The 20,756-nt window shown below is 39.5% G+C and overlaps 1 protein-coding gene across 3 annotated transcripts in view; it reads left to right on the forward strand.

Annotated features, from left to right (window-relative positions):
• The window catches only part of CNTNAP4 (contactin associated protein family member 4), a 253,966-nt gene that overhangs the window by 28,416 nt on the left and 204,794 nt on the right, over nucleotides 1-20,756 (forward strand). For all 3 annotated transcript variants that reach the window (XM_058706376.1, XM_058706373.1, XM_058706374.1), the window contains exon 2: nucleotides 8,793-8,903. In XM_058706376.1, coding sequence (XP_058562359.1) covers nucleotides 8,793-8,903 — 111 coding nt within the window. The remainder of the gene's footprint in view (nucleotides 1-8,792; nucleotides 8,904-20,756) is intronic.

A 20,756-nucleotide genomic window follows, 5' to 3' on the forward strand; every position in this document is an offset into this window, starting at 1 on the left:
TTAATTTGCAAGTCTATTTTACCGGTCTCCAAACTATCACGGTGTCCCGGCTAAACTACACCCCAGACAAAGTAAGTCCGAATGACCTGGAATGGGGCACAGCCACAGGCAAGTTTTAAATCTCCCCCTTGTGATTCTCCTATGCAGCTAGGTTGAATTACTGAAGGTGCATGTTCCACAGAAGAGACAGCCTGGTGCTGATCCATATATTTTTTATCAGGAAGTTGATGCTTTTCATACATTCCCGGGTCTTCTGTAAATTCTTAGGATGGACTTCTGTGGCTTTTCTTTGATGTGTGAGTGAATGCCTGGGATGGTTACAATAAGGGGGTGAGCTTGCAGAGTTGGGAAGAACTCATTATCATGGAAATAAAGGAGACTGAGAACAAGCAAAGGCTAGTTAGCCAGAGTTCCCTATAGCAAGAGAGCCAGCCACCATCACTTATGTTTGGCAGAGACTCAAGGGGGGGCGGGGTGGGGGGGGGGGGAAGCTTTATAGTGGAAAAAAAAAGGGGAGGCTTCAGGTATATCTGCATTGGAGGCTGCTGGTAAGAGGAAGCTGAAAGCAGGCTAAGTAGAAGGAGGGCATCCTATGTGATTGATTAGATGTGTGTATTTGGTTTCTTCTGTATTTGGTAGAGATTTAGAAATCTCTACTAAATACATTTATCCAGTGCTAACTTGGAAGCAGAGGCAAAAATTAGGGAGGTTGTAAGTTATTAGACAAGTCCTGACTGTTTAGGGCCAGTTGCTACAGGGGGTAGTGTTTGGCTTTTTTGGGCTTATTACTGTAGATAGTAGGTTGGCTTCTTGGGCTGGTTACTGTAGGTTATGGGTCACAGTTCTATTTTTGTATGTAATCTGGCCATTGCCCATTTGTATATCCAATTTCTCACTGGACAAGAGTCAGAGGTGCCTGAAGGACTGGATCCTGTGTCATTCCAGGGCAGGGAGATGGGACTACTCCTGGAACCTTGAAACTAGGCCTGGACCATTTGTAGAACTCAGACTGGGCTTATGGTTGACTCAGACAATATTGTCTAATTTTTCAGATAAGATCTTGGCTTGTATACAATATTTTTGATATATGTTAGCATAGTTCCACACTTTCTTAAATTAGTTGATTTCTACTTTCAACTGAATGACAATTCCAATAATATAGATTGGAGTAAAACATTTTGTTCCAGGAAATATATTTCTTGAAGGGAAGGTCATTCCTTAATCCTGATTCTGTCAATGGCATATTTGGAATAGGTCTTTGTGAAAAGACTCAGATTCTAATGTTTCCAAAGCTCCCTGTCACAGGTCCCACCTTTGTCTCTAGTTGTATGGGAATTTTTAAATATTTTAAGTATGTTTTCTATCTTTCCTATCCTGTCCTCTCCAATGAATATTCGTCTGGGAAACATGATCCATTAGCAGGCATGCAAGTAATTTTGGCAGGTTTTCCAAATAATAGAGAAGGCAGCTAAGCCGGATGCTACCGAAAATTAGCTCTATTTTTTTTGTCAAGTATATTTTAGATTACCAGTGTTTGTTTCAACAGTGTACTTGCTCAGAATAGGATTTCTGTGTTGTTGGGTAAATTATTTAACCATGGTGTACCTTTCTCTTCAAGTGTCCAATGGAGTTAATACTATCAAATAATATAGGGTATTTGTCAGGATCAAATGAGTTAATACATGTGAGGCACTGAGAACATAAGCAGCTAATAATATATACCTATTATCTTAGTACAGGTAGTATTACACAGAGATTAAGAAAATTGAATTACTTTTATTAAAAACTGAACAGCTTTTACTTACTTATGAGAATTATGCATTAAAGCCCTTTATAAAATAAAATTAAATTACTTTCGATCGAGCTGTATTAAAATACTTTCAATATAGCTTGCATCTTTATTTGTAACAGGCTCTTGAGTTTTTTATATACACATTTTGCCAGAGATCTAATTTATCATTGTCTTTTTAATGACAATTGTTAAGTTTTTCTCTCGTGTGAAGAAGAAATGGTGATTTTTTCTGAGATGTTGACCTGAAAGCTGTAGATTTGTGTGTGTGTGTGTGTGTGTGTGTGTGTGTGTGTGTGTGCATGCGCGCATGCATATGAGTGTGTGAGAAAATGTCTCAATATAAATTAGGTTACTATGGACATTCTAACAATTCACTAAAACTGTCTTCTACATGTAATCAGTGTATAGAATTTTTTTTTTTACAAAAACATTAAAAACTGGTTACACATTTCTAACTGTATCAAGGCTAACGTGGAAATTCTAATATGACTATGAAAAAGGTTGAACAAAAAATAATATAATTTTGGAAAAACAGAGAGAAGTAAGAGAGATGTCCATTTCTTCCTCTAATAGAAAAAGACACTAATTAACCAAACATGCCCTATTCACCGTGCTGAATAGTACAAGCCTTCCCCCATAATGATTGAATTTTTAAATGTCATTAGTGACTGGAGTCTTAATGAGCGCCTGTGCCACTTTGACCTAGATGTGCTCCTCTCCCCTAACCATAATAAAGAAATCAGGCTGTGCCGTGGGTCCTCACCTGGTTCCGGGGGTCAGGGCAGCTCCCCTTGGCTGCCTCTCCATCGCCAAGCTCGATGAGGGGTGAGGTGTTGGGGTGGGAGCTGAGTCCCTGCATGCACTGCGGCAGCCCAAAGCCTGGGTGGAAGCTGAGTTGACCCTTGTCCCTCCCCCTAGCTCTCAGGGGGATGGCAGGATACAGGTCAGAGCTGTCTTGCTGGGACGGGAGTTAGACAGCTGAGTCCAACCCATGTGCGAGAGGTGGGGGGTACAAAAAGCAGCACTTGGGCCTGGAAGGCCTCAGTCTCCCAGGGCCTCCTGTCCAAAAAGTTGGGGAGGGCATGGAAGAAGTTCCATCCTGCTCCTGCAATTTAGAAACCTTCCTTCTCAGTGTCAAAAGACAGCCCGAGGGGAGCTGGGAGTTAGGGCTTCCACGCCAACGCAGAGCAAGTGCTGGACAGAAGGGGGGCGAGGGGCACACACGTGCCAGCAATGTGCAGGAAGCAGAGGAGAGTGGGCCGCAGCTCTGGAAGAGAAGTGGGGTGAGGTCAGGGCCCCAGGCCCAGTAGCTCATCTGCTCACAGCAGGAGGAAGGGGGCCACATCGTCCTCTCCCTGCTTGGCAGCTTCTGTGGAGGGCAATCCCCTGGAGACTTGCAGGGGTGGGTGTGCAAAGGCACCACACTTGAACACTATATATTTACATATGTAAATATGTACATGGTATATTTAATACAGGTGTTGTATGTAAATGTATGTATATGTTTATGATGTTATATAACGCATAATATGTACATATTATGTAGCATATTTAGACATGCAACTACATGTGTGCTAATGCATATATAGCATGTAAATCTATAAAATATTATTTACACATCTAAATGCATATATGTATATACTTATACATACATATGTATAAACTATGTAATGTAGATGTATATTTCAAGTATGTATGAATTCATATTTATTAATATGTATATATAATACATATATGCATAATACATATGATTATATATTTTTATTAGTAACACATTTGTGTATATAATATGTATACATACAAAAATATATGGATACATATTTATATAAGGATACCATACAGTGAGTATATGCCATCACTTAGAACTTGATGGCTAACTTAGCATTGATACAGCTTTTATACACATGTACATGTATACATTTTAATAAATGTATATGTACATACATATGGGTGTACATATATGTATTATAATCATGTATTAACATATTTATGCTTATACATATATAAGTACACATTTTGACATATCCAACTATACAAATTTATACATACATATATGTGTATACTATAATACACGTATACTATTATGTGTATAATAATATATGTACATATATGTGGGAAATAAGTTCAAGAAGTCCTTATACTTACATAAATGGGTTAAGAAAGCTTAGGGCAGAAAGCCGCCACCATAGGGAGAAAGGGCCCAGGGTTAGTGAGAGAGATATTATAATAGGATCACAAGTAACTTGTTATATCATTTGTTATATCCATCTGGTGCCAGTATACTTTGATCACAAACTCCACATGCCCCCCCAGACCCTTTGCTTCTTACACACACAAGTTAATCATTACTGTCTGATTGTTTTCTCCACTTTCACCATGGGTATAAGATCTTGAGAGCTCAATAAATACCGAGAGGAAACCCCTGCTTGGGGCTCTTGTCTCCTCCCAGACATTAACCCCTCTTGTTTTCAATTCTGTGTCTGCTCTCTTGATGGACAAGAGAGAACTCCAGATTCATGGTCTGAGACACATATGTATGTCCCTAGTGAAGGAACCAGGATGGTAATGATGTGATATAATATTTTATTTAAAAATAATACTATTATGTTTTGAACTGAAATAGTATATTATTTCAGATTTGAAATAGCATACTATTTCAGATTATTTCAGTATATAATAAATAGTATATTATTTCAGCATATTATTTCATTTCTGACATATATTTATGCACTCTGAACAATGTTCATATGCACTCTGAGAAGCTGTAAATTAGAGCTAATAATCATGAGAATTTGAGGAAACCGGGAGTGCTAGATGAGAGATTACTCCAGAGAAGACAAGTTCACCCAGTTTCTTTTACTGGAGTCTAGGATAGGGTTTCTCAACCACTGCACTATTGACATTTGGGACTGGATAATTCTTTGTCGTGAGGGCTGCCTGTACACCATAGGATGTTTAAGCAGCATCCCTGGTCTCCACCCACTAGATTCTAGAATATGCCCAAGTTGTGATGCTCAAAGTGTCTCCAGATGTTGCTGAATTCCCCTGGGGCGTCTAACTCACCTCCTGTTGTGGTTCTCAGCTATGTCCAGGGCCTGCATTTTACTGCAATTACTGGTACAGTCAGAGAAAACTTGTTTTCTGGAATTAAATTCACAGGAGACTGACACTTAATCTAGAATTCCATTTTATTAGTGTCTTGAGGGAAATATTCCTTTTACTCAACTCCTTACTACTGTCTGAGTCCTTGCTCCTGTGGTTCAAGACTATTAAAGATCAATAGTTTTGTTGTTTGTTTGTTTATTACTTTATGGTTTTTTGGTAATAAGTTGCTTGGCACATCTGGAATTGAAGTGTACAACTTCTTGAGAGAGATGTTATTTATGTCATCATGGTATCTGGTGAAATTCCTATACTCCCAACCTAAAGAAATAATAGTTGTAGTTATAGTGTTCTTACACACTGGATTCTAGACCCCATCTCACTTTTTTAAATACCATGGTTCCACTCCAGTGAGGCAAGCAAATTAAAGTCTGTATTTCAATTACCTCACTTGTAAAATAACAGTAATATTGGTATCTTAAAGAAGAGTAGTAAAGATTAATAACTCTGTGTAAAATGGGTAAGTTCTTAGTACAGCGTGCTCACTGAACGTGTGTTGGTTATTATTAGTTTTTTTTAAAAATTGTTAACATTTATTTACTATTGAGAGACAGAGAGACACAAAGCATGAGCAGGGGAGGGGTAGAGAGAGGGGGAGACATAGAATCTGAAGTAGGCTTCAGGCTCTGAGCCGTCAGCACAGAGCCCGATGCGGGGCTCCAACTCACAAACCTCAAGATCATGACCTGAGCCAAAGTCAGACAGTCAACCGACAGAGCCACCCAGGCGCCCCTGTTATTATTAGTTTTTTAAAAAATGTTTATTTATTTATTTTGAGAGAGGGAGAGAAAGCAAGCACATGATCAGGAGAGGACAGGGAGAGAGAGAGAGAGAGAGAGAGAGAGAGAGAGAGAATCCCAAGCAGGCTTTGTGCTGTCAGTGCAGAGCCTGATGTAGGGCTCCATCTGACAAACCGAGAGATCCATGACCTGAGCTGAAATCAAGAGTCGGATGCTTCACCGACTGAGCCACCCAGGCACCCCTTATTATTAGTTTTATATAAGAATAACTTTAGAATATTTTATTGCCAGATAAACATACCATAGATCATGGGGATATGTGTACACTCGTTGCAAAACATAATAACACCATGTAATCACCACTCAGGCCAACAACTGGAAGTTTACCAAACACCAGAAGCCTCCCTGATCCATTTTCCATACCCCATATTCTTTCCCCCATAAATGAAATAAACGCACCTTCTCTTATTTTAATCCCATTTTAGGCTAAAAATAGAACAGTATTGATTCTCAGTTTATAATGGCAAAAACAAATGAGCAGTGAATATATGCCCTCAAGAGTGATTGCACTGGAGAGACATTTTACGTCTGAAACATCGATTTGCATCTGCATAATTGATTGAGAATTACAGTTAAACACACTTTTTTGGGTCACACGTACACCTGAATACTGATAATGATTCAACAGTGACTGTACTTCTGGTAAACACACACCCACACGTGCACCCCCTGTAGAGATAACACACTCATTTGTACGCGCAGATGCACACATTGTCTTTTGCACAGTGTACGAAAGCCGTTTGGTAGTTACTCCTGGTTGGGCACAATCAGAACTTCCTTCATCACTCTGTGGATTGTGTGTCTCTTTATGTCTACACTCCTTAATACTTGAATTAGCACCAGATCGACGGTGTCAGTACTTAAGCCAATCAATAGACCTGCAGGAACTGTGGGCCAGTTATCAAGTCTGTCTTAAGAGTCAGCTAAAGAATTTCAGGTGTGCAGGAAGAAAAAGTGTGCTTTAAATGAAAATGAGACAGTCTTTAAAAGTAAAATGCCATCTCAGGCAAATTCTTCTGAAAGGCATGCCAATGTTAAGTTGGCAAATTTTTACTTATCTCTTATATTTGAGACATTTGGCTTTAAAGAAAAACACATTTCAAATAGGACTGCAGAAAAATATTGTAGTTTGAATGCTTTAACAATGAAACTACCAACGACTGTTTTTTTTTTTTAAACTGTTCAGGCAGAATAAGCTTTATAAAATTTCAGATGAATTTAGATAATCCCTAGCTTAATTTAACTTAAATTAAATTATTGGTAAATAATTGGGACAATAACCCTGCCTGATTTTTAATTACCAGTTGTGTTAAATCCTAAATATGAGACAAATATTTTTTCTGATTAGAGTAAAAACTGACAACAACTTAATAATTGTATAAAATAAAAGACAAATATGTAAAGGTTGCATGGAATGAAGAATTACCTGAATAAAATAAAACATATGTTACAACATTGTCTCCATGAGATTATTCTTTTTTTTTCATATATAATTTATTGTCAGATTGGTTTCCATACAACACCCAGTGCTCATCCCAACAGGTGCCCTCCTCAATGCCCATCACCCACTTTCCCCTCTCCCCCACCCCCCATGAGCCCTCAGTTTCCATGAGATTATTCTTATACTCTCCCTCTCTCTTCATGCCTTAGTTTTAATTTTATATGTGATACACATTAACAAGATAGATGATAGGTATATACTTTGTATATATCCATATGTGCATGTGTCTTGATATATACATGCATGTATGTACACACACATACACATCTCCTTCCTCTGGAAGTAACCATTGTCCTGAATTTTATGTTTTTCATTTCTTTGTTTTTTTAAAATTATGTGTATTCTAAACAATGTATTACTTAGCTTTACTTAGTTTTAAGATTCTCAAAACTATCAGACCTGTTTTGTTTCTAAGATCCAACCATTATCTTCAGTGTGCGTTGATGTAGTTCCTTTGTACTGCTATATGTTTTTCCCTTGTGAAGAGTACTGTGATTTATTGATCTGTTCTGTGGTCATTGGATGTTTGGGTTGTCAACGATTTTTTCCTATTATGAACACTGTTGCCTGAAATTGCACATCTCCTGGTGTACAAATGCAAGAGTTTCTCTAGGTCAGTGATTCGCAACTTTTCTCTTTTCAATGGACAGAGAAGATACTGGTATTTGTATTACATCGTTGGGTAGGAAGGCAAACTCCTTGAGACCAGTGTTTCGTCATGGGGACGTTCTCCCCAGGAGGACATCCATGTCAATGGAATTGGAGGAACATTGGGGTACAGAAAAGTTCAAATGCACGAGCTAGTGACAAATTACGTTTTTAAAATAGGTGCTCAGATTTACACTCCCACCTGTTGGAACTTCTCTTGGCCCACACTCTCTGGATGATCTGGTAGTGTCAGAATTCTAAAATCTTGTGAATATACTATCTGTAAAATAGCATCTCATTGTAGTCTTGATTTACACTTCTTTTTACTGATGAGTTTGAACATCGGTTTATATACATTCTGTTATGTGAACTCTCTGGTCTTGCCTTGTGCCATTTTTCCAAGTCTTTTTTCGAACCAATTTAAAAGTAGTTTTTGTCTTTATTTTATTTTGTTTTCCTTAATTTTGAATACTAATCACATGCTGTTTTGCATGTACTTTCCACATGTGATGTTTTTTTCACGCATCTTTTAGCAACCGTGATTTCTTGATTTTAATTTAGTTTTATTTATAAATCTTTCTTTACATACATTTACTTGTAAATTTGTATACTGATTAGATATTTTTGTTTCTTGCTTAGGTAAATCTTTTCTATCTCAAGATATTATATTATTTTATAATTTCTACAACATTTTTCTTCATATTCTCTTGTCTTTAAGTTTTTTTTCTTTTCTTATTGAACTTATTAGGTGTCTAGGAGAAAATTGCATATAAGCAGTGGGCATATTGTTAGAGATCCTAGTATTTTTTGTTTTGTTTGTTTGGCCTATGGAATCCAAGAAAGCTGTCAGCACTGTTCTAACCTGAATGTGGATTTTCCCTTTTGGCAGATGATTGTGATGAGCCTCTGGTGTCTGCCTTGTCTCCGGCATCGTTCAGCAGTTCATCTGAACTTTCTAGCAGTCACGGTCCTGGATTTGCAAGGCTAAATCGAAGAGATGGTAAGTCTGCTTTTTACCTTTTGATTGGTTCGTGTTGAATCTCCCTAATTTTCCATTCTCTTTTAATGAAATCATTATAAGTGACATATTGTAAAAGGAAGTACATGTCTCCATAAGCAAATGGCTGAAACTCACAAGAAGTATATAACTTATAGGACTGGTTCTGGGATGGCAAAGGGTTACATCCTATTTTAAAGCCCGTGTCATCATTTCAGCACCCAAAGAACTGAAATCCTTCAGTATGGTGAGCTTTTATGTTTATCTTATGACGTAAACGTTTCTAAAACAAGATCTAATCATTATGTATATAGTAGCCATGAAAAATCTAATTGACCCCCTATTTCAAGTTAAACAGGAAGCTTGTGAGAAGAAGTAATTTTCAAAGACGCTAGTTATTTAAAAATAAGGAGCCCTCAGTTTGCGCAATTCTCAGTGTAGATGGCATGATTCTCTCTCCTGTGGAGGAATGGGAACTTAATAAGTTTCATGCTCCTCTAGGAATATGCAGTTCATATTGTTGACAGTCTCATAGGTAGGTTGTGTTTGATCGCTTGAATATGTTTAAGGGAAAGCGCAGATAATTAAAAGGCAACTTGACGTTGAACTAAGAGAGAATTTCAAAACTCTGTGCACTTAGAGACAGCATCATCATGGCCCCTTTCCATAATACGTGAAGGCAAAAGCCATCTGCACTCACATTCTATAGAAAGAGGCTTGGCAGTTCTCACACAGAAAACGTTTTTAGCAACCATGGAAAAAATAGACATCGACATCATATATTATTGAAGCCGTGATTTGCTCATTTATTATCCCCTTCTTGCATGCCATATGTCAGCCACTTCTTTTCATTTTTCTCCTTGATGTTATCCTCGGTGCTGTTGTAGTGTTTCAGCACGATGCACATTGGATGTAACACATAGATCAAATTGTGTGTGTGTGTGTGTGTGTGTGTGTGTGTGTCTGTGTTTTGCCATCTGGTACACATGATAAATATCTAACACCTTAGCATGACTTAATAAATTTAAGTTTATTTTAAAATGCCATCTCATATTATTTGCGACAGTCACCTATGGGTGTATCTGAGTGTGAAAGCATCACTGGAGAGTAAGAACGGAGATCCTTGATCAAATAGGGAATTTGTGGGGCCTTGGATGTATTTGTGTAGACACTGCTTGTCCGTTCCTTTCATTTGCCTTAGAGTGAGGGTTATTGGACTCTCTCTCCCTATTTGCAATTCTGAATTCTTTCCTGACCACAGGCAAATGAGCTCTCCTAGCCCCTCTGCAGACCAGTCCAACTCTTGAACCTGTGCTTCTCCAAGCAGGAATGCTGACATCACAGCAGTGATCTTGCAGTGAGGTCTCTCTCTTATACTCCTTTCCAAAGTAAGGCAGGGTATAACATTTACCACTGCTCTATTTGAGAAATAGGAGCTTTCCTAGGATTTGGCCCATGGAAGGATACAAAATTTAATTTAACTATTTGTCTTTATTTCATTTGCTGAGATTCAATAAATCACACAAAATGTATATAAGTTATGAATCGGATCAAATCGTATTTTTCATTAATTTATAGACTCGTCAGAAGTCTCCACCAGTGAGACTCATTTTCATTCTTAATTCGTTTCTCTGGCTCTTGGTGAACCACAGTATCAAACTTCATGAATCTCATTTGCATGTTAATGAAATGGAGAAACAAAACAGGATCATTTTAATTATCTTTTGCTGGTTGTCAACCTACTTGATTACATTTTTTTCTTTTTTATTTAGTTTTTCTTTTTTCCTCCCTCTTAATTACATCAAGTGTTCACAAAGGAATGTCAGCTCTTGAGTGATTTATTAAAGGCTATATATTATTTCTACTATCAACATTCCTTGTAGTATATTTAGATCAGGCTGTGGAAGGGTGTTTAACCAAGTCAGCAGGTCACATGTAAATAAACTGAATCAACAAATAAAGGCCTAGGTCTCCCAGAAACACGGATAGAGTGACCTCTTTCCTGTGGAATCTAGAAAATTGAGAGCCAAAGAACAAACAAGAAACGAAGAATCAAGCTTATCCAGCGGCTGTTCTCCATCCATGAGATAAATGCCATGGCTAACTGTGAAAATAACTAGGCCCCGGGGCAGGAGAAGAAGACCAGAAAAAGATACTGTTGAACATAATGAGTCTCTCAGGAGGGATGAAGAAAAATGAACATTTTTGGAGGTGTATTAAGTTAATTTTGCCACTTGAGTGCTGTTGTGGTTTGAGTTGTGTCCTCCAAAAGGATACATTCAAATTCTAACCCTGATACCTATGAATGTGACTTTATTTGGATCTAGAGTCTCTACAGTGTGATCAAGTTGAGGTTATATTGGTTTAGGTTATTGTGGATTAGGGTGAGCTCCAGATCAGGCCTTGTAAAGAGAATGAGATTTGGAGACACACAGAGACAGAAGAGACGGAGAGAGAGAAGAAGGCCATGTGGAAATGGAACATGTAGAAATGGAAGCAAAAGTTGGAATGATGGGGTTTCAAACTCAGAAATGTCTGTATCGCCAGCAACTTCTAGAAGCTAGGAGGAGGCAGGGAAGGAGTCTTTTCTAAAGCTTACAAGGGGAGGAGCATGGCCCCGCCAACACCTTGATTTTGGATGTCCAGCCTCCCAAACTGTGAGAGAATAAGTTCTGTTGTTTTAAGCTGCCCAGTTAGTGATATTTACTTAAAGCAGTCCTGGGAAGCTGGGAAGAGTGCCCCTGAGGAAAGGACTTCTCCGTACTTGTTCGTACCGGGAGCATGCCTCCAAGTTTGAATCTGAAAGTCATAGCTCAGAGGAATATAATCCAGATGTAAGGGTAAACAACACAGATGAACAAAAACCCATCCCTGCTAATACTGGCTACGTATTAGAATGAAATCTCTCTCTGCCTTTATATTCCGCCATATTGCTGCAGCTTCCATGTAGTTTGAATGATGATTGGCAGCTAAAGTTAACTAGTGTCCATGTCAAGTTCAGACAGGCTCTAGCGTGCCATTTGATAGTCCAAGTGTGTTCGTACGACAGAATATAATGAGGCCACAGATGCAGAACTGTCCCTCAGGCTGCAGTGTAATCCAAATGAAAGTTTTAGTTTTGATGTACTCGAGAAACCTAGGAAATGAGTTACTGCCAACTGATATACTTGTGTACACATGTAAAATCATAAAGCAGTAAATAAAACTATCATACTTACGTGTATTTATAGGTATGAGTGTAGATATACATATGTACCTGTGTTTATTTATATAGCAGATTGCTCCCATAACTGAAAAATTCTGCAAGTTTTCTGTCATCTATTCTGTAAGGTCGGAATATATCCTATTTTCCTAAAAGTTGAATGTTTGTCTTTGTTTTCTCATTGTCTATTTATCTTTCTTTCTTTCTTTCTTTCTTTCTTTCTTTCTTTCTTTCTTTCTTTCTTTCTTTCTTTAAAAATTTTAAATGTTTATTTTGTGTGTGTGTGAGAGACAGCATGAGTGGGGGAGAGGCAGAGAGAGAGAGAGAGACCCAGAATCTGAAGCAGGCTCCAGGCTCAGAGCTGCCGGCACAGAGCACAACATGGGGCTCAAACCCAGGAACTGAGATCATGACCTGAGCTGAAGTCAGACGCTTAACCGACTGAGCCACCCAGGGACCCCTCCATTGTCTGTTTTTCTTCACTGCAGTTAAACCCTTCCACTCTAAATGCCTGCCGAGCAATGTTTTCCCCATGCCCATAGAATTTGCTGTTAACATCAAGCATCTATCTGTAGAGAAATTAGCATATTTGGCTAATTGACAGAGAGAACTCCCATTTTCGGATGTACTCCTAATGAGAATAATTATGACATTCTATGCAGAATTATTTGGTGATTCTTACTGCCCTAAATCATTGTGCTTCTTCACATACAACTATTATGCCTAAATTAAAACCCAAAAGATAAATCCCCAAGGTATGCATGCTACATGTCAGTGCTTAAGAGGACAGATGAGGTGAATGTTTCCTGCTGTTAAACATATTGCAGAAAATCTTTTATAATTATCACATTTTAAAACGATAGCACTAATATACTTAATAACCAATACTTTCTTCATGAGGAAAAGAATAAGAGATGGGTTTTGCATAGCACCAAAAAAAAACCTCAAGCCTAAAGAAAGGGCAGCCTCATTGGTACAGTGGGTGTGGGTCAGGAATGTGCATAGAGGTCCCTAGGACCAGAGATGGTGTGGGCAAGCTTCCTGACTGAGAAGAATATGGATTTGGTGCATATGGGGATGGCCTTTTATTGTAGTTTGTTCGAGAAGAAAAGATATTACCAGCTTGCTTGCTTCTATATCACCTGCTTTCCCATTACCCCAAAATCTGAGGTGCCCGAGTAAGCCCATGGTCCCTGAACAATTATCTGAATTGCAAGGGGCATGCACGTCCACGTTGATTCAGGCAGTGAATACATGCCTTCTTACCAGCTCTGCCCAATTCTTCTGTCTCATGCCGTAATTTATCTCCAGGACTAGGAGATGTACAGTTCTTAACACTGAGATGAGAGCACTGAAACCCGACTAGATCCCTGAAGAGTCAGATCCCTGAGAATTACCCCTGTAGTCACAGGACACGTGCTTCCCCAGCATGCTTGAACCTCAGCTAACCTACTCTCCTACTCACTCCAGTGGATCATAAAATTTTAGGTGAAAAGCAGACACTTCTGTATTAGACATCTCTGAGACCAATTCACCATTCTTGGGTTTAAATGACTACTACTTCTTACTTAAGGACGGGAAAAGTATTTAACCACTGTGCTTTAATTTCCTAATTTTCTACTGGAAGTATAGGGATAGTACTGAAATGGTTTTGGCTTTATTGATAGCATTGAAATGGTATTGGCTCTATTGAAAATAATCTTGGCTCTGGTATGGCGATAAGAAAAGCACAGTCCCAAGAGAACGTTAAACTGTTCAGAGTGTGCCCTGCCAGTTAACCACATTTTAGCAGACCTCATGGGACCAAATATATAAATTACAAGGATAATCTCGGGGAATTCAGGCTTCCATATAACTCTGGTAGTAAGTGTTGGGTTTTTTTTTCTGATTAATTATAAAGCAAAATAAAAACTGTGTTTTTATGTTCAGTATTAGCTTGAAGTACGTTCTTCTATATCGTAGTCCAAGTTTGTGAACTAGGGCGATCTGATGCCTTTATGTAAAATATCTTACTTTTTTAGCAATTGGAAATTGGTTTATGAAGTTACACAGGAACTTCCAAGGAGATTAACATTTTGGAAAAGTTTTGGAAAATGAAGGTCTAGATCAATTTTATGGTCCGTGGTGTGTGATTCATGCTTATAGATTATATTTTGTGTGCTGGCCTTGAGAAGGTAGAAAAAAAATGAGTAAAGATTTACATCTTATTTCTCCATATACCTATATCCTCTGTTCATTAAAGCAGGGGAGAATTTGCTATCATTTCTGTGATTAATATAGAATCACTTCTACTCTTCTATTGATTCACTTGACTTAACACCAGAGGTGCTTGTCTGCTTGGTCACTTGGCCCTCTCTTTACTTTGGATATCGCCCTCCTTTCTGGGCCCCCTTCCTTCTCAAGTCTCTTGCCAATGTCTTGGTCATCCCTCTAACTTACCTTTATCGTCTTTGTCTGCCCTGTAGCGTACTTTTTTCAGCTCTAAATCAACCTGATAATGGAACCTGAGTGAATGTGCCAAGTAGCCAACCCTAAGCAATTTATAGTGATAGAAAATCTGGTTTTAGAAACATGAAAACTAGATCGTCATCCTAAATTGCAAGTTGCCTTAAGGAAATGAAATTACCTCTTCTTTTCTCCTTTCCTATAAAAGTATGGGGTGGAATTTGAAGATCTCTAAATTCTATGACAATTCTGTGACACTCTTTTCATTTCTAATACTCTATAGGCAATACCTTTTCTTTCGAACTCACTCTGGTAATGGAGAGAGTGAGTAGTGATATTGATGGCCCTTCAAGAAGAAGGTAAGTAGAGTCCCTGAAGGCAGATTGTTCTTCTAATTCCGCTCAAACTAGGAGACACAGAATGTTCCTGGCTTAGGAAATGTCTTAAGCTGCCATAGGATCTAGGAATTCAAGTCATAAATGTGATCCTACTGAAATTGATACCATGGCTCAAATTTGGTCAATTAAAATACATTCATGAGATTTACAATTATCATTAATATTTAACATATTTCTTTGTGTATATCTAACATTTTTCACAGGGCTGAGTAGGGAAATTTCACATATAGGTAGGAGAAAAACGTGAGCTAAGTAATCAGGTGGTGTGTTAGGTTGTATTCTCTCAGAAGCACACTCTGGGTGATGACTGAGGTGCCAGTGGTTTGTTAGGGGGTAGCTCCCAGGAGAAAACAGTGAGAGAGTGGAGGAAGCAGGGTGAGGAAGGGGAAGAAGCCAGTCAGTTTCAAGTGAAGTTCCACGCGCTGCCTGATCCCCCAGGAAACTCTGGATGGTAAAATCGTACCTAAGATTTTGTCCTACTTCATGGTAAAGAAACTGAGCCGAACAAGACGGCTGGGTGTGTGATGGATTTAGAAAAGTTCGTGTCTGAGCTTGGGCCACTGTAACAAAATACCATAGACTGGAGGTCTTGAATGATAGACATTTCTTTCTTGCAGTTCTAGAGGCTGGGAAGTCTGAGATCAGGACGTTGGCAGATTCAGCTCCTGGAGAGAGCCTGCCTTAGCTGTGGACAGCCACCTTCTTGTTGTGTGCTCACAGGGCCTTTCCTTGATGCGTCTGTGTGGAGAGAGCCATCTCTGTCTTCCTCTTCTTGAAAGGGCACTAATCCCATCATGAGGGTCCCACTCTCAAGGCCTAATGTAAACCCGAATACCTCAAAAAGGCACCAAATACCATCACTTGGGGGTTAGGGCTTCGACTATGAATTTTGGGGAGACACATTCAGTCTGTAACAGCTGCATTTTTGAAACTAGTAAACCAACCAGAAAGTATTAACTGCTTGAAGACAGCTGATAAAAACCCAAGATAGCCAGGCCTTCAGGGGCAAAGATCCTGGAGAGAAAGGAAATACCATATAGTGAGCCTGATATTTTCCTGCAACACATAACAGGGCTTCAAAATATATAAAGAAAAATGGACAGAAATGATAGGAGAAATAGACAATATAAATTGAAACATAAAACATAGTAAGGGGTTTTTAATCTCTCTCTCTCTCTGTATTTTATCAAGGAAGTGGGCAAAAAAAGTAGTGAAAATACAGAAGATTTTAACAGCAAAGTGAACAAATCTGACAAAATATATAAATAAGTAGTAATTGTATTTATTTAATGGGCAGGATGCATTAAACTCTGCCCCCATCAACTATAGAATATACATTCTTAGGCAGTGTACCTTTGAATATTTACTTAAACTTATTCTGGGCCATAAAAAATTGTTTGAATAAATCTCAGAGGATTTAAATCAGACAGAATAAATACTGTGGATACAGTTGAATTAAACTAGAAATCAATAATTAGGAAATACTAAAAAACCTAGAAAGGTGTGGACTTTAATTAGTATGCTTTCCAAAAAGAAATCTCAGCAGAAGTTAGGAAATATTTTAATTCAATGATAACAAAAGGCTATCGGGTCAAAATTGAGATGCAGCTCAGTCCAAACTGATAGCTTGACTTGCACAAATTACACAAGACAGAAGACTAAATATTAATGATCCATTTATTGCCTAGTTCTTCAACTTCTCAAGAAATGCTCAAGAAACAGCAGATTAAACCAAAATAAGGAAAAGGAAAGGAAAAAAAGAAAAGTACATTAATGAAATAAAGATGTAGAATACAACCAATAAGACAAAAATATAGCAAGAGGACACTTTAACAAATGTTCTGCTAATGATGGTGAAAATTTAAATGGATTGAAAAAAAATGATTTGAAAAACACAACCTGAAAAGTCGTACCAAGAAATAAAATGGAAAATTTAAATATCCCTCTGTCTGTTAAAGATAGTGAATCCATAATTCACACGCTCCAGTGGAGAAAACTCCAGGCTAAAATGCCTTCATACGTGAATTCTCCAAGATACTTTTAAGGAAGATAAAACTCTAATCTTACACATTCTCTTCCAGAGGACAGAAAAAAAAAAGTCAAAATACTTCCCAACTCCTTCTGTGAGGCCAGCATAACCTTGATACCAAACCCCGTCAAGGACAAACAAGAAAGGAAAATTAAAAGCCACTCTCTCTCATGAATATAAATGCAAAATACTGCAAACAGAATGTTAGCATATAAGTGTGGAGGGGTCTGGGACTCAGCCTCAGAATGAGAATACACCGTCTTGGCTGGAAGGCACGAGGGCTCTGCTAGCAGGTGGGTTGTATAACCAAACTGGAGCTTTCTAGTCTGCTACCGTGCAGAAGAATCCGGAGCATCTTCTCGAGGAGAGGAAGCGTGAAGGTAGCTAGCCATAGAAAACCATCCTTTTTTGGTATACACTCATTTTAGAGACTATTGTAATTAAAGATGTGCTGTAATCTATTGGCTGCCTCTTGGGTGACACGTCCCCTCAGCCACACCTCTTTCTCTGGCCAGCATGGTAAGGAGCAAGTCCAACTCCCGACAGGTGCAAGAGGGCCTGGTCCGAGATTGTACCCCTTACCTGTAGCTTCCTGCCCATGGCTCCCTGGATGCTCCCAGCGAATCCACCGGGCGTTAAAATCCTGGCAGCGGAGTATGGGGAGTACTGTCTGCCTGTGAGGCTAATCTTGACCAACAGAGGACAAAAACTGATGGAGAAAATCTTCCCCGCTTGGTCGTCAAGGGTGGAAAGTTCTGAGATGCATCACAATGAGGCTAACTTCTCATTTTATTCGTGCGTTGTGTTCTTGATTTTGTTCAGTTGTCCGGGTTGTCTTGTATCTCACTGAGCTTCTATCTGATGGTCGTTTGACTTCTTTGTTAGGCAATTTGTAGATCTTCGTTTCTTTGGGGTCAGTCGTTGGAAGTTTATTCCTGTCCTCGTCCTTCAGTGGTGTCCTATCTGCCTGATTTTTCGTGATCTGTACAGCCTTGCATTGTTGTCCGCGCCTGAAGGAGTGTCACCGGACAGGGCCCTGGGCTGCAGGATTGGTCCCAGACTGTGTCTGAGAGGGGCTGGAACTGATCGAAATGGCCACGTCAGGGTGCACAGCCCGGTGTGCAGGCCTGCTTTCAAGGGCATGGAAGAGCATGTCTCTTGCCAGACCCCTGGGTGGGCAGGGCTGCTCCAGGACTGTGGCTCAGAGCAGCCGGAGCCGAGTCACAGGGCCGCTTCCGAGTCCAGGACGGTGAAAGCAGGCAGGCCTGCCTCTGGAGGCGTGTGCGGGTGAGGCGTGAGTCTCCCTCGGGGTGCCTGAGTGGGCACGACTGCTTCGGGCTGCAGCTGAGAGGGTTTGGAATGGGGCCCAGGACCCCTTCAAGATCCACAGTCAGACCGAGGTTTGAGGGCTGACCTGCTGGAGGACAGGTGCGACTGCTTCCTGATGGAGCAGTGAGGAGGGCCTGGCCGGTCTCTGCAGGGCAGAACTGCTGTCCAGAGCGGCCGGGAGTGGTGGGAGCCCAGGTACAGAGCTGTTGTCGAATGTCCTTTCCCACGGACGTGGGGACACGGGAGGGCTTGCCTCCAGGGCTGCGGTCAGGTGTGCCTCCCGGTGGGTCCCTGGGAGGGCAGACCTGTTCCTGGACTGCAGCTGGGTCCCAGAGCGCCCACAAAGGCACCTTTGTCAATGGAGGGTTGCCAAGTTATTGTTGCTACAGGGGGGATACAAGCAGGAGATTTCCTATTCTGCCATCTTTTTTTTTTTTATGTTCCTTTTTCACAGAGAGAGACAGAGCATGAGTGGGGGAGGGGCAGAGAGACAGGGAGACAGACAGCCAGACACAGAACCTGAAGCAGGCTCCAGGCTCCGAGCTGTCAGCACAGAGCCAGATGAGGGGCTCAGAGTCATAAAGCACAAGTTCATGACCTGAAGTTAGATGCTTAACGCACCGAGCCACCCAGGCACCCCTCCCGTTCTGTCATCTTGCTGACGTCACTTCATATATCCTCTGTCTGTCTGTCATTATCATCTGCTGTCTAATGATCTGTAATTTCTGCTCCCATAAATTATCTCATTGGAATTGTAACTGTAACCCTTTTGAAGACTGCCCTGCAGATCTAATTCCACGAGAAAAGATGTGGAAAAATTACACAATTTTGTAAGGATTTCTTTTTCTTCTCAAACAGGACTTTATATATCAAAGATTTCCTCCCTCAGTGGGAATTGTCAGGTCCTTAAAGGTCTAATAATTTAAGTAGAAAGCTAGCCCAAAATCCTATTTAAGTGATTTGAGGGTTGTTATTTTTCTCTTATCTTTTGTACCTTTAAAAAAAAGTTGACATGTAATGAATATTAACAGTAGGAAATAAAAGGGACACGTGTAAGATGGAGTATATAATTGGCCATATAAAATGTAACTGATTTAATAGACTATATAAAAATATCTGACTGTATAAAAATGAAAAACAGGATCAGAGACTCTGCCAGAATGAGAATGTTTATGTGGGTTTTTCCAAAACCTCATCCTTGACCTTGGCATTGTGCTTGCCCTGCTAGAATGAGCTGATCCACTGCCAGGGCCTCCAGGAGGAGGCCTGTGCAGACAATTCCCACATTTGTGCTGGAGGAGAAACATGTCTAACAATCTCCTTTCTTGTATTTTCAACTGCCTGCTGGAATTTTCCAGCTGCCTTCTAGATGTCTTGTCTTTACGAAAAAGCTCAACATATCTTAAAGTTAAATATATCACCTCCAAGCCAGCTTCTGCTCGTAATTATTTTTCTTTTTCTGGTTCGTGCTGGTTATCTTAATCGCCATGGCTTAACATTCTTAGAATCACCTTTTATTTCTCTCTTGATCCCTCCTCCTGAAGATGATAAATTCTGTGGATGCATGGTTTGCAACCTCTCTTTTATTCCTTTTTTTTTGTTTTGTTTTTTGTTTTTTTAGATTCCATTGCTACTACACTAATGCAATTTTGGGATTTCTAACCAAGGTTATTTTAATAGAGCCATAACTGGTCATGTAATTCTGAGGCTTTCCTCAATAAAAATAAATTTGCACATACAATTATGACCTTGTTTTTGCCTGTTTAAGATTTTTCAATGCCACTTTCCTTGCACATGTGGATGTTTCTGAATGTGCTTTCTAAAGTCCAGCTAATGGGGTGCCTGGGTGGCTCAGTCAGTTAAGCGTCTGACTTTGGCTCAGGTCATGATCTCACAGTTCGTGAGTTCAAGCTCCACGTTGGGCTCTGTGCTGACAGTTCGGAGCCTGGAGCCTACTTCGGATTCTGTATCCTCCTCTCTCTCTCTGCCCCTCCCCAGCTCACTCTCTGTTTCTGTCTCTGTCTCTGTCTCTGTCTCTCTCTCTCTCTCAAAAATAAATAAACATTAAAAAAGTCCAGCTGATACTCTGCAGTGTTTGAGCAGATTATTTGGTAGTTTTAAGGAAAAAATAATAAAAAATATTCATAAATATTTCCAAATTAAACTGTAACGTAACCTATGAATTGTCTACCATTTACTAACAGAATATAGTTTCTCTTAACTAACCCATCTTTGCTTAATTTGTGTGCTAATGCTTGGTTCATTCTACAAATCTAATTATTTAATCTAAGTAAAACTAATAAATACTATATGACATTAATTCTATAGTTAGCACAAATACACAAAGAGCTCATTGATGCCTAAAAGTATAAATGGAATAAAAAAGTGAGAAATAGAAATTTGAACAATGTCCTAAATATAAGAAGTGACCATAATTTTAGTACGAAGAATAA

The sequence above is a fragment of the Neofelis nebulosa genome, chromosome 17 (genome assembly GCF_028018385.1).
Source record: "Neofelis nebulosa isolate mNeoNeb1 chromosome 17, mNeoNeb1.pri, whole genome shotgun sequence".
In the NCBI taxonomy this organism is placed as follows: Eukaryota; Metazoa; Chordata; class Mammalia; order Carnivora; family Felidae; genus Neofelis; species Neofelis nebulosa.